The sequence below is a fragment of the Podarcis liolepis genome, assembly GCF_965112155.1.
Source record: "Podarcis liolepis genome assembly, chromosome: 2".
NCBI lineage: Eukaryota > Metazoa > Chordata > Lepidosauria > Squamata > Lacertidae > Podarcis > Podarcis liolepis.
In genome coordinates, this window is record NC_139555.1 from 32,359,975 (window position 1) to 32,374,274 (window position 14,300).

At 39.0% G+C, this 14,300-nt stretch overlaps 1 protein-coding gene across 6 annotated transcripts in view; it reads left to right on the forward strand.

Moving 5' to 3' along the window:
- The window catches only part of SPAG9 (sperm associated antigen 9), a 74,361-nt gene that overhangs the window by 17,976 nt on the left and 42,085 nt on the right, over window positions 1-14,300 (forward strand). For 2 of the 6 annotated variants that reach the window (XM_083487110.1, XM_083487112.1), the window contains exons 4-5: window positions 5,891-5,985; window positions 10,964-11,117. In XM_083487110.1, coding sequence (XP_083343236.1) covers window positions 5,891-5,985; window positions 10,964-11,117 — 249 coding nt within the window. Of the gene's footprint in view, window positions 1-5,890; window positions 5,986-6,462; window positions 6,883-10,960; window positions 11,118-14,300 lie in introns of those variants that run through there. The other 4 variants (XM_083487109.1, XM_083487111.1, XM_083487113.1 and 1 more) reach the window with 3 other exon arrangements.

A 14,300-nucleotide genomic window follows, 5' to 3' on the forward strand; every position in this document is an offset into this window, starting at 1 on the left:
AGTAGAAAAAAACTAAATTTTGTGACCAGTATTCATTAGCAGACGTGCATGATTTTGTTGGCTAAGGCATGTTTCATTATAAGGCCTTCTGACTTGCTTGAGGCATTTCTAGACAAAGACAAGTGGGAGTTACACCAGGCCTCAGTGTTTGCTCCAACACCTCTTGCTCAGTAACAAATGTCACTTACTGGCAAATTGGAAGATGAGGAATTCTGAGGTGGCTGGTCCATCTCCCTGCCCTGCACTAACTTATGTAACTGATATGTTGAGTCGCCCGTTGACAGATCTTGACATTATGTGAGTGGACATAGAGAAAAGTATACAGTAGTAGAAGATAAATATTCAGCTTGATAAACAAGGATGAAGATCTGTAGGTTTTTAACTTCATGTGATTAAGATAGCAGTGCACATTTGGCTTCTTCAGGAATATTGTGTAGGACCATATTTATTTTTAATCCATTTTTTCAGACATCAGTTGTGAGTCACTCTGGGATATGTTAATAATTCTATACAGTGCTGGTAGCTGGCGCTTGAACATAAATGAGGGTTTAGCGAGCAGGAAGAGCCTGTGACAGGGAGCAGTTCAGACTCCAAAGCTGCAGCAGAGCAGAAGGTCAAGAGACTTCTGAAGAACCCAGAGAGTCTCTCTCTCCTGCTGGATAATGGATAATGAGGAGGGCAGAACAGAGAGCAGAGGGAAACATCCAGGAAAGGAGGAGCCTTAATAAGGGCGGAAGGCAGGGACCTCTGTCCTGGCAACTGCTCCATAGGGGCAGGACCTACTGGGAAGTGTTGCTGAGTTGTATGCCATTTCCTGGAATAAAGAGTTAACTTCACTGACAACAGAGCCCTGCGTCTTTCACGCTGATTTGTGTCTATAACTCCCACCCTGACACTTGATATGTCTCATTCACTTACACTTAGTACAGTACTTAGGAACCTAGAGACTGTAAGGCAATCTGATCCAGGGCTTGGTGGACAACAAACTCTATCCCCACCGAAGTCAGAAAGCATCTATGGCTTCAGCTCATTGGGAAGATGATAGGTACACTGTCAGAGAAGGAGGTGAACCCAGCCGTTCAGAGTCAGGATTGTGTGGTGATTTAAAACAAAAATCAAAATCCTTACTGATATATTCACAGCTAAGTCCTCTTTATGTCGTGATTTAGTGAGGACAAGGCAGAAAGGGCAGATTCGAATGCTGTCTACTCTCACTTCTTGCAGGACACACGCACACAAAGTCTCTTATCCTGCCTTTCTCTGATTTTTAAAAAAATTTTTAGAGGGTCTTAAAAGCTGAGTAGCTTAACCTCCCACCATGCAATATGATTCATGGCCCTGTTTGCACGTTAACTGTGAGGACTTAAGGTGTCATAGCCAGCTAAGTCATACTTTGGGTAGACCCACTGAAATCAATGGGCAAGTTATAGTAGTTTATTGATTTCAATGTGCCTATTCCAAGTATGGCTTAGTTGGATATCATTCAAAGCTATTATTAATGTATGTCCAGCCTGGCAAGTGTAATTGAAAAACTTAAATGATCAAGACTTTATAAAAAAAAGAACAGAGCAGCAACTCTACAGCTCCAAGATATGAATACGATTAGAATATTGAAAGATCACATTTGATCTCAATAATGGAAACTAACATCTCTACTATTTTTTTAGGTATGCTCTTTCTTTGCTATGTCTGGTTACATGTGCTGATTTGGTTCAGCTCTTCCTTCAACAGTTGCAGCAGTGCAAAACCTGCTATTTTAACAGATATTGAGTAATTACAAGGATTAGAAGGACTCATCTCTAGGCTACTTGTCATAGATTTCCCTCCTGGAGAGCAGCCAAGTATGAACAGAATAATTGGTTGCAAGCACATGGATGAATTCTGGTAAAATTGAAGCATTAGTTTTTAAGATATGATTGGAAGCAGTTATATTTTGGGTGGGGGAGGAATTGTGTACCACTGTCCAGTGGTTCACATTGATCCATCTCTGCCTTTTCGTGACTGTTGACCAACACTCTGTGTTTTGACTTTATGTGGCCACCCATCCTTGTTGCTTGAGTCATAGATTACTTCAGGTCAAGAAGGTGATAAATTTACACTGACATATATGTCTTTGGGAGAGAAACAGATTGTCTAAAAACAGAACTAGCGAAAATATTTCTGTGTTAATGATCATGTTTGGCTGTTTTGGCTACATGGCAGTCTATGTGCTACTTTTGATAATATTTTGACTTTTGTGAACAGTAAGCTAAATCAATTTTTATTCCTGGTTTATTAGCCAGGGAAACACATAACTTGATTATTTATGAGCAAATGTGGTTAATGCTTCAACTCTTGGAAAACCTAAGTTTGATTCCTGTCCCATCACACCTTTTGAACATATGTAAAACAATTTGATTTTCAACAGAACCACCATGTTAATGAAAAAAAGGATAAACACATTTTTGAAATGGAATTTCCTTCCAGATCCTGGTAGGAAAAGCTTATTTGTAAGTTACACAGACCTTTCTCCCCAATATATTGAACTAGATGCATTAGATATCTTGTACTACAAGGATGCAGGATCTGTTGCTCTTCAAAATCTTGGGCTGTCAGCCCCAGTTGCTATGGCCAGGGACCAGGGATGGTGGAATTGCTAGTACAGCACCATCTGGAGGGTGCTGGGTTGGGGAGGCTGATGTATTCTTAATTTGGAAGGGTGGTTTGTAATAATAGCAGGTATGTATAAATCCCTGGTTATGAAATGATAACCAGAAGGATAATTATGTATTTGTTTTGTAAACTTTATCTTCCGTTGGATTGTTTTTGAATGATGAGTGGGTTACAAATTATTCCTCTTTAACATTCTGCATTTCAGCATTAAAAAGTTTGGGCCACAATTGCAAATATCCCAGTGAGGTTAACTTAATTGAAGCCATTACATTATCAGTACTGGCAAAGCAAAAGTCAACAATAGCGTCATAATTGTTGCTGTTCGGGGTGCTGAAAAGACAATTGAAGAAAAAGAGCAAGTGGAAGCCATTGTAACTATTCTTACATAGCTCTGCTATGCTAAGTGCATGTAGCTTGTGTCACTTATCTATTGTCTTGAAAAAGTCTTGCTTCTCTTCCAATGCTTGTCAGCTGACAATGGTTATTTGTAATACTGAACAAGTTTAATGGTTCATAGTATGGGGGTAGCAAATAAGCAGGGTTCCAACCATGAGCCACTGCAACTTGAGAAGACTAACTTTAACATTTGCAACTCCCTGCTGTGTAGAAAGCATGATTTCTCCCTACTACAGAAAATCTGTCACTGTATAGGATTTCAGCAGAAGCTCCTTCGGGGAATTGGGAACCCCATTCAAGATCCAGGAGAAGCATCACCTGAGTATCCGTTATGAAGGTGTCGGTCTCCCAGACACAATTGAGATGATTGAATTTTGAGTGTTGACAGATGTACTGGAGTGATACGAATGTGCATAATTTTATGGCTTCTTCTCTTCCCAAAATGTCAGGGACAAGTTAACATGCACCACCAATTTTGGAGTAAAGAAGAAATAGTTTGAGGGTGTTGTAGTCATATGTGGTTACATGGGTTGGGGCCGGGAGAGATGCATTTTTTGAGGAACAATGAAGGTAATCTTTATGCCTCCATAAATCCAAATCGTAATATATTGACTCTATTCTGATATGGTTGGCTGTGTCTTCTAAAATCTGATATAAAATGGCATACATTGAAATTTTATTTATAATTCCTTTTAACTGTGCATCCGGTTGAACTCTCTCACAAGCTTTATGGGCCATGAGTAAATCAATTTGTAAGCTGAAGAACTTTAAGTACCTGAAGTTTTTTTAGACCCAGTAACAAATTGACTCAATACATTTTTAAAATCAGATATTTAAGAAGGTGGTACACATAGTTTCAATTGTGGTATAATTATTTTTTATCGGAAGCAATCTTGTGGGCATATATAGCAGAAAAGTGGAACATGAGGAAAATGAATAAACTAATCATTTGCATAGCAACTGCACATGCCAGTCCTTAATGGGAAAAATAATGTTGTATCCAGTGCAGCCATTTTATTCCAGTGTAGATTTTGGTGACATGCAGGGAGAGGAAGGGAAACAAGTTTGGATATTGTCCTTAGTGTAAAGAAATAGTATTTTAATGTTTTGAAGTTGGTTTATTTATTGTTTGTTTGTAAGTCATATTGGAAATAGTTGTGTATTTTAAAGGTGGAATATAAATGATAAATAATTGTCATTATATTTCCCACTGTGTTTTAAAAAGAAAGAGTGGCTGCTGTGTCACATGTGTTTGAGATGCAGAATATTCACAAATCACTTAAACATTCAAATTGGCAGATGGTGCAAACAAGACCTCACAATATCATCAGTATAACAATGTTAACATTTTTTTAAAGTATTCCGTTGGTAGTTATTAATGGTAAACATTATTTCTTCTGCTTCCTTCATTATTTGGGCACTAGTAATGCAGAACTAACCGCTTGCAGCTTAGAGCTTAATCTAAAATGTCCCCGAAGGGTGGAAAAAACAATCATGTTGCATATTGAGTGACCACAGTGTGATATTATCTGATGTGATGGTTTGTTCAGCTGTAAATAGTTTCATTTGCGCTAGTTATTAGTTCTGCTGTGGAGGGAATTGTATTAAAATGTTGCCTATTGAAAAAATTGTATTTTCATGTTAAGGTCATATGTTCCTTCAGAGAGACTGAGAGATTTTTTCCCCCTATATGTTTTAATCTTAGAGATATTTTAGGTACCTCTTGTAAAGGTGCATCTGAATCCTGTGGACATTTAACTTTTTTCTCTGCATCTTCTTGTCCTCCGTCATGGCCAGAAATGTTCAATGTTTCCCTCGTTGACTCCTTCCTAGCCACTTAGGGGAAACAACACATTTAGAACACATTTTTGGAGAGAAGATTTAAAAAAAGCTTAACAAACCTCTTTAATTAAGTTACCTTACCTTGGAATTTGGACAGGTAGGGCACAATTTCAGACCCTTGTGGAATGGTGGTGCCTTAATTCTCAGATTAAAAAGAAGTCCATCGGGTTGCTAGGATCCTTTGGAGTACATTTCCTTGTGCTGAAAACTTTAGAGAATACAACTGGGTGAACTGGGTCTGGAATCAGCCTAGTGTGACTGATTATGGAGCCACACAAAATCAACAGATTTGGGATGAGATGTGATGGAGGATAACATGCCAAGTTCAAGGGGAATAAAATCGGGAACTATTTGACATTTTACTTTTACATTATTGCTTTTAAGATGTGATGCACCTAGGATCCCACTTGAGTATAGAGCAGGTTTCAGGCTCATATCTGCCCTGCTCTGCCCTTTGTACATGAAAGAAAGCATAGGAGTCGTGCCTGACTGCAGAAACCTGTTCATTTTGCAAAATACATGAAAGATACATGTACTGTGTGTTTTCTCAGTTTACTCTTGCATCTCTTCCACTCACTGGGCCTCCTGTCTATTCTGTCAATTTGCACCCGGGTGAAAAACTATTGGTGTGTATTTGTATTGTGCTGCTCAGATTGCTGTTTGCATATGCTGGAATGGGGACCTTGGAATAATCAAGACAGTCAGTGTAAAAGATCAACGAATAGCCTTCTCAAGGTGTGTTGTCAAGGTGAAATTTCTGTGCATACTGGGAGGGGAAAATAACATTGCTGTAAAAAAGATATTTAATGGTAAAATGTCTTGATACTTGGGTTACTTCATAAACGGAATTAAGTTTATGATCCGAAAACAAAATACTCATAGTACCTTAAGAGAAGGTTTATTCTTTGGGGCAGGTGGTGGAGGCATATTGTATTTCCATTCTGCTTAAACAGATATGAATAGTTTTCTAAAGTAATCCCCCCCTCCTTCTTAATAACAGATGATTCATAATTACATGGAGCACTTGGAAAGAGCCAAACTTCATCAACTGACTGGGGGTGACCAGCTAGAACCCATCATGCACAGTAGAACTAGGTAAGCTTTACTGATCTTTGGCTGAAGATAATCTATTATATTTTATCTTAAAGACTTGGTTCTTTGTCTTCAAACATTAGGCTGAATGATGGGGTGGAATTATTCATAATTGCAGTATATGAGGGGTTATCGGAAGGGGCGGGTTATGTTTTTGCTGTTGGGACACTTCAAGGCCTGGACTGGCTATCTGCTAATATTTTAACTTTAAGCTTGTACACATAGATCTGGTATGACAAGCTGTCCCTCCTTTTCATTTTCAAAAAAAGCAGCAGCGAAAAGATTAGCAATTAAAGGTTTTGAAATAATTGAATCGCGGTTGTCTGATGTGTACCTTCGGGCACATGTCTGTGAGAGGGCGTCTCTGGCGGAAGCTTTGTGACTACATTATGTAGATGTCGGAGCCTCCCATCCAATGAACTGGAGCTGAGCAGCCGAGGTTTGAAGTGGTGGGGAGGAGAAAGAGGCGAGCAAGCTTGCTTGTATCTTTAGGCTGCTGCATAGATGCTGGGGAGAAGAGAAGCAGCTCCATGGTGGTTTTTTCTCCCGGTTAGGTGGGGGAGGAGAGTGAGGTGATGTCATTTTGCTTTGGAGCGGCTGCTGCGGAAGAGAGTGGAAAGCCGCTGCTGATGGCATTGTTTTTGTGGCAGCAAGTGAATGACAGGCACTCACTACAAAGATACTCCCTTGTCCCCTGCGTAGCCTTGGTTCTTGCAATTCACCATGCCAGCGCAGCGCCATGAGTCCTGGATGCATGCTGCTATTGGTGTTTGGCTTCGTTGGCGGGGCGGTGGTCATTAATTCAGCTATTTTAGTCTCTCTCTCTGTTTTGCTGCTTGTGCACTTTTCTATATCCACTGGCGTGCCAGCTCTGACGCAGAACTTACCAAGGATTCTCAGGTACCCTGAACTACGGAGCCTTCTGTCATTTTTGCTGTATTCTTTGTTCTCTGCTTCCCATTATTTCTCTTCTCTTGGGAGGGGAGGCAGGAAGGAAGGAGAGGGTGGGACGATGCTAATCTCTTAAGTGTCTGTTTCAGGCAGAATCTAGTCTCGGTGTCTATAGGCTGTGCAAAAATCGTAAAATGCCTGTTTTAAAATGTAAAAATTGGCTTCATTGTGCTTTCTTTGAGACTACAAAGTCATTTGTGTTCTTGAAGGCTATTAGCTTTTCTCTTTTTATTGCTGAATCCTGTAAACGGCATAAAAGTGCTATGTGAATACATTGTGGACAAAGCTTGTATTCACTGTATTGTCAGGTGCTTGACTAATGCTGGGCAGCCTTGCTTCTGTGGTCGTTTAGGCCTTTCATTTATTTGGTCTGTGCTTTACTCCAGAGAATTCTGCAGAATCTGCTAGCAGATAGTCTGTGAAACCATTATAATAGCACCTTTGCATCTTTCTGTAAATCGAATGCTGACAAGCTAAGGTGTAGACTGTAGAGTGAAGAAATAGGGTTTAAATATCTTGAATTATAAGAGCAATGGCAAAACTCTTTTCATAGGAGATTGTAATTTGACCAGTAATATGGCTTTCTGAAAACTTCTGTTAGGTATTTAAAAGTATGTAATCCAGTACTTTGATGCATCAGGGCAGAATTTGATTGTGCTTAGTAAGCAAAAGTAAAAAATCAAAGTGCAACTTTTTACAATATAGCAAACACTGTTTCTAACTTTATTATGGCTAATATAATTAGTAGTATCCATACTACCCATTGTGAATAATTTTACCTTTGTTGTTACGTAAAAAAAATGTTATGTAAAGTGAGCTTCATCCATGTCTTTAAAACAGCATTGTTGACCAAATAGACATTGCTTTACCTCTGATTCTTAGATTCTGCTGGGGGAGGATTCCCAAATATTTTATGTTACCCCAGAATTGCAGGGGTTGGACTAGGTGACCCTTGTGGTCCCTTCCAGCTCAACAGTTCTGTGATTCTAAGTGCAGGAAGGAATGATGAGGTGGAACACCACCGAGGGAATGCAAGAATCCGATCTCATTAGAGTTAATTTCACATTAGCAGTAAAAGAAAATGTAAAGTTTTATTCACAAGGATCTGTGTGGTTCCCTTGGTGTGTTATCTTCTAGTAAGCTTTTAATACTTCGAATGCATATGTTTAGACATAATGCTAAACCAGGTTTTTAGAATATGGAGTTTGGAATATCATTCAAACCCTAAAGTGTAGTTAAATATTTTCTGCTCGTACTAGAATTAAACCAACTTCATTAACTGTGGTGTGATGGTCTTAGAATCGTAGAATTGTTGGTTTGCTTCTGCTAAACATAGCTAAGATTAACCACAATTTGTTCAGATTCAGACAACATGGCAAGCTACAGGTAATTAAAACGATGCAAAAGTTTCTAGACTCCTCACTGTAGGAGGAGGGGAAAGAAGGAGCTTGCAAACCCAGGGAAAGGTTAGGCTCATTTTTGTAATTCTAAACTATGGTTTAGCATTACATCCAAACCAGCCATGTGTGTTGGTGTTTTCAGTATTTTGCCTGTTATTGAATATGGCTTATCTGCAAGTACTTTTTAAAGGTTTTGTAGTAAATAGAAAATTCAGATCATGTACGTTTGCCTAGAACTATAGAGAATTTGGCTGCAATCCCTCATAGCTGTAATTTTCAGTAGCTGACCGCTAACCTTTACTTGGTTTAGTGGATTAACAATGAATGTGTGACTTTGTATTGAATCAATGGTATGTTTTTAGATAATGGCATTTACAGAATAAAAAGAGCTCTTAATGTTCTTTCATGGCATGGCATGTGTATATAGGAAAATGCTGTGTGGGAGATAGCATTTAAGAAGTCCTTAGTATACAGTACTTGCTTATTTTGAATATTTTTATTACAATGTTTTGTTTGTAGAATTCAAATATTTATAAAATAATATTTATACAGTAGTAGAAAACATCAAGAGTAATTAGTTTTGGGAAGTAGTTTTGTAGCAGGGTACAACAGGCAAGTCTTTCCAAGGTCATTCTGGTTTCTACATTTAGCAGAATCTAAATGTAGATTCTAAATGTGCATCTTGAATCTCTTCTCTCTTTGACAAACATGAAAATTAATATTAAAAGTAGATGAAAAGTTGACCTCAGAGCTTCCTTTAATTAAAAAAAATTTTTTTTGACATGCACAGTAAGAAGATCATTGGTTAGCATGTTCAATAATAATTTTTTTAAAAGGTAAAAAATACAATAATAAATTTTTAAAAGGTAAAAAATACATTGCAGAAATTGGCGTTCTAACACGCCCTGTGTGTAAACGAGTTGACTTCATTTTGAACCCAGAAGGAGAGAGAATTCTCACCTCCTCATTCAGGATTCTCCAGTCGCCTGTTTTGACCCTAAAATGTAGCGTAGTGAAACTTTATCAAAATAATTTGAAGAAGGCATCAATAACACAGGCTTAAGTGGAGCTTCTTCCCCTCACTCGTATGCTTTTTACAAATGTAAGAATACTAAATAAGCTACTTGAATGATTTCTAACACTCATAGCAAAAAGTCTGGTCAGTTGTGCCACAATTCCTACAGAATAGTTACATTGACAAGCTTTGCAGTGCAGTGACCTTTACTGCTGTGGTGATTTGATACTTGCTTCAGTAATTCATCCATACATAGTAGAAAAATTAACCCGTCACTCAGCCAAAACCTTCTTATTATCATTGCCTGCACAGTTACAAAATTAGACAGATTGGCAGACAGTAAAGTCACATAAACAAGAATTTGCCTAATTATCTCTCCTTTGTTTCTGTTCCAGTAAATTAAAGTTTAAATAAAAGATTCCATTGGCCAGTTAACCAAGATGTGTTTTATCATTTCTTCATTGCCAAGCTTAGTAATGATGCTAAATAGGTATTGCTTCTGCATAGCACCAATTCTGTGTGAGTTTTATAGAGGAGGGTCAACTGCATCATGCTAGGGATAGAGTTCTCCACCGGGGAGGAATATGAAGAGACCCCTTGTATTATACGACTGGAAGATGTTTGTACTGTCAAAGTAAACTCTTGGATCATATGTACAAACCAGTATTGAAATAAGGAACGTTGCCTCAGTTTAGCACTGGGGATTTCCGCTTTTAGAAATTTGTGTCCAAAAAGAGCCCTTAATTGTTCCTGCATTGGTTGAAAGACCATATTTTTCTTCTTCTTGGATTTCTCTGCCTAACTAGAGACTTTTTAGAAGTTTTAACACTCCCCTAACGAAACAGCATTGGATAGAAACTCACACTCTTGCTGATTGTATATGCATGATAGTGTCCATGGCTAATATTTAATCACTTGCTCAGTTACACTTTTGTTTTTCTTCTGGTAGTTTTCTGTCCCCAGTTCATATACAGTCTAAGCTGAATCTGTTTGAGACCCAGGTATTTTGCATTGTTTTGTTAATCAGACCCGAATGCTTTTATTCTATTATCTTTCAAAATCTGCTGTTTTCAAATCCAATGTCTAGGTCTTCTACATGCTGCCATACATTTGAAGTATGTCTTTGCCCACATTGTTTTGTGGATGCTTGCAAATTTTAAGCCCCACCTCCACAGCACTGGTGTAAGCTAAGGCTTTGTTGTCATAGCTACTGACAGTCAATTTAATTATAGTAAAAATCATTACAAACAGCACCCCTGAGAAACGAGTGGCTGTAATCTAATACTTACATGTAGAAACTCGTGAGAGAACAGTTATCTGAAATGTACTTTGAAATTGCTAATTATTCTTAACTCTTTTATTTCTAATCTTCAGTTTCATAAAGTATCGAAGTGGCTTACAACATAAAAAATATAATAAAACCACTCCATAAATATCCATACAGCATAATTAAAAAGTCAATAAAACAGATAGCAGTTGGTTAAAAAGAGAAATTAATATTGTGAAGGCCTGGTTACAGGAACTAAATATCAGCTTTTACTACTTCTCCTGAGATTCGAAGGTCTGTTCAGTGTAAGAAACGAAAGCAAATAACTTGGTTTTTCCTTCCCAGCAGAAAGGAACCTCCCATATCATTGGGCATCTTCCCACTACCTCCAGGAGATGCACTTCTCACACCTGATAATCACAGAGGAACAGTGGAAACTCCTGGGTCAGATAATTGGAAGTTCCGTGAACTAAGTCAGCCACGTTCCCGCACCAGTTTAAAGGTGACCTAGTGCTTTTATTTTTCCCATCTGGTGAGGTTTTAATAATATGTTTCCTATGATGCATTGTGCCTGGTTGAAATCTAAGCCCCAAACTATCTTTCTTTAGTTCCTAATCTTCTTAAAATGAGAGTCTTTCCAGGTGAGTTGAAGGTGAGTCTTTTTTCTATTATATGTTTTGATGAACGGGTCTCAGGTTGCACTGGACTATGGGGGAAGACCAGGACCTCAATTCTGGTTTTCCAGATACACCACACCCTTTTCACCAGTTTTCTAGATGGGTAGAGTGCCTTTTCTAACTCCTCCATTTCTTGTCTCTCTGAATTAACTAATATTTCAAGCTACAGTTTTCTTTTAGATGGGTTGGGGTTATGTGTTAGGTTTTTTCAACTACACTATACTGCTCAGATAACTGTTGCATAATGTCTGTAACCTTTAGAAGTATTTAAGGTATCCTAGACTGTACAGTATCCACCTAGCAGGCATTTGTTAAGCCCTGAAGTGGTTTACTAAAATCCACTGAGTACAAGTCGGAAGTCATTTCCATTTAAATTTCTTAAAATTCTTTAGGCAGTTCAATATCGAAATCTTTAATCAGTTGTTACAGCTTGGGGTTGATTATCCAGCAACCAAAAGGTGATGTTCCTTGATCATTCTTCCATGTCTGTGTACAGCTAGGTGGATTATGTGCAAGTCAAATTGTCTGGTTAAGGGACATCTTTTGCACTCTTGGGACACTGTGAAACTGTATTCTGAAATGCAGAAACTAAAGTACTGTAAAGTAAACTGAGAAAAACAATGTCTCTGAACTTGTGCCTGATGCTTATTCTTTCATCATGTGTGCCATTTGACACAGCTCTAAAGCCCCTAGTTGCTCCACAATTTGTGCCAGTACATTCTGTGTCCCCACATCTCTCTTAGATCCTATGTATGTAGCCCATAGGAGGCCTTAGGTGAGTTGCATCCATATAGAGTGTCTCCCTGTCCCTTTACAGTTGTAAAGTAGATTGTACACATGAGTGTGGAAGGTAAAGAAGGCAAAGAATAGGTAAAGGTAAAGGACCCCTGGACGGTTAAGTCCTGTCAATGGTGACTGTGGGGTTGTAGCGCTCATCTTGCTTTCAGGCCGAGGGAGCCGGCGTTTGTCCACAGACAGTTTTCAGGGTCATGTGGTTGGCATGACTAAACCATTTCTGGCACTGTGGAACACCATGACTGAAACCAAAGCTCATGGAAACGCTTCAAACCACCAACCTTCTGATCAGCAAGCCAAAGAGACTCAGTGGTTTAGACTACAGCGCTACCCGCAAAGAATATTGCACATTTAAGGTGGGATAGATAGTTAAAGGAAGTTGTCAAGAATGTATAGGCTATACAATTGGATTACGGAAGGGGACAGTAAAAAGATACAACTCTTGTAACCCGCTTTGTAAACCCTTCAGGCTAAATTGCATGCTTGGGGAGACTCTCTCCTAACCGTTTAGCAAAACCATTTCTTGGGAAGAGCAAAATTTGCTAAGTTATGTGTCTATTCTACACAATACTCCATTCTGTGTTGTTGGGGTTTTTTTGCCCTGCTCTTTCATGAAAGACATCAGGGTGGTCTTCCTAGTTCTTGCCCTACCTGTTTTATCCAAACAGTCACCCTGTGAGATTGGTTAGGGTGAAAAATGATAACGGTATTAACACATAATGCCAAGTTATAGTTAATTCTAACCATGGTTTGTTGAATATACCATGAATCATAGAAACATATAAACTGCAGCTTGTTTCTCCCAAGCTTGATTTGTTTCCCCCTCTGCTCTTGCCTCATACCTTTATAGCTGGACATATGCCTGGGGTGGCCAGATAAACCATGGTTAAGCAAGAATGCCAGGTTCAGACATAACACCAAACTGTAATTAAAATGAACCACAGTTTGTAAGCAAACAGTAAACCATAGCATCGTATTCTGGCTTGTTGCCAGAAAACAAAAATGGTTAGTCTGCTGGGTCGGGTTCACACTTTGGCTAAATAGGCAATGGTTTTGCATTATGTGCTCAAGTCCCTTGGCTAGTCCAGTGAGCTTCACTACCAAGTGGGGATTTGAACCCAGGCTTTTCACTATTCTAAGTTTGATATTCTTGGTGGTAGTCAACTTAAGGTATACTCTGGGTAGACCAACTGATATTAATGAACCTAGCTTAGCCATATTAATTAATATCAATGAGCCTAAGTAAATCTTGGTTGAATGTCAGCCACTATTTGCTGACATACCCGCTGTTTGCCTAGGACTGTGCCTCCTGCCCCAGATGAATAGAGGAAGGGAAGGGGAGGGAAGGAGGAGAACGCATGATTTTTGAGGCCAGAATAGATGTCACAACACTTAAAATTGTAATGAGAAAGTAAGGAAAAACAAATTAATACCCGCAGTCAGTTTTGGATGAAGCATTAGCTAATGTTTGCCCAGACAGTTGGATAATTCAAGTGCAGGAGCAGAAATGCAGCAGTTGCAGTAGATCTGTAGAATTCTAATTATGAAACTGGGCTAATCTGTTTCTCGGTTAAACTATTCAAACTAAGCTCTGAGGTTTTCCTTGGCCCCCTTCTGTTGGCAGTTGGGCCATTTGTTGTGAGCGTTTTGTCTGCTAAGGTCAGTGAGTGGTCTGTGTGCTGCATTCTTTCCTGGATGCAGCTGGAATACAGACGTTGGGAAACGTTTAAACAAAAGTCAAGTTCTTATTCCGCTTGAGTGTGGAGCTCTGTGGATGCACTTGGTTACGACTGCAGTTTCCTCTCCATGAGTGATTAGGCTAAATTATTGAGGAGTGTCGGAACTGTGTGGCTTTTTTTGGAAGAGTGGGTGAGATCCGAGAAATTGGGAGAGGAGAAGGGCAGTTGTCTTAAATAGTGTACAGTACTTTTAAAATGTTCTACGAGTTTCTGGCTGGGGCAGGCTGTGAAAGCATGTTACTAGGCTTGACCATTATCATTTAGTATGCCCTGGAATGGGAGGCACAACTTGATGGAGATGCTCATCAGTTTCTAGCATGGAGTTATCTGATGTGCAGGAGAGAGTGAGGAACACTGGCTCGGGGCTGAGTGGTTGCAGTCCTAGACCAGAATCTAGTAATTTTCTCAGCCAGTTCAGAGTGAGACATTGAAGCAATGTATATATAGTTTATATTTAGAGCTCTCCTTTTATTT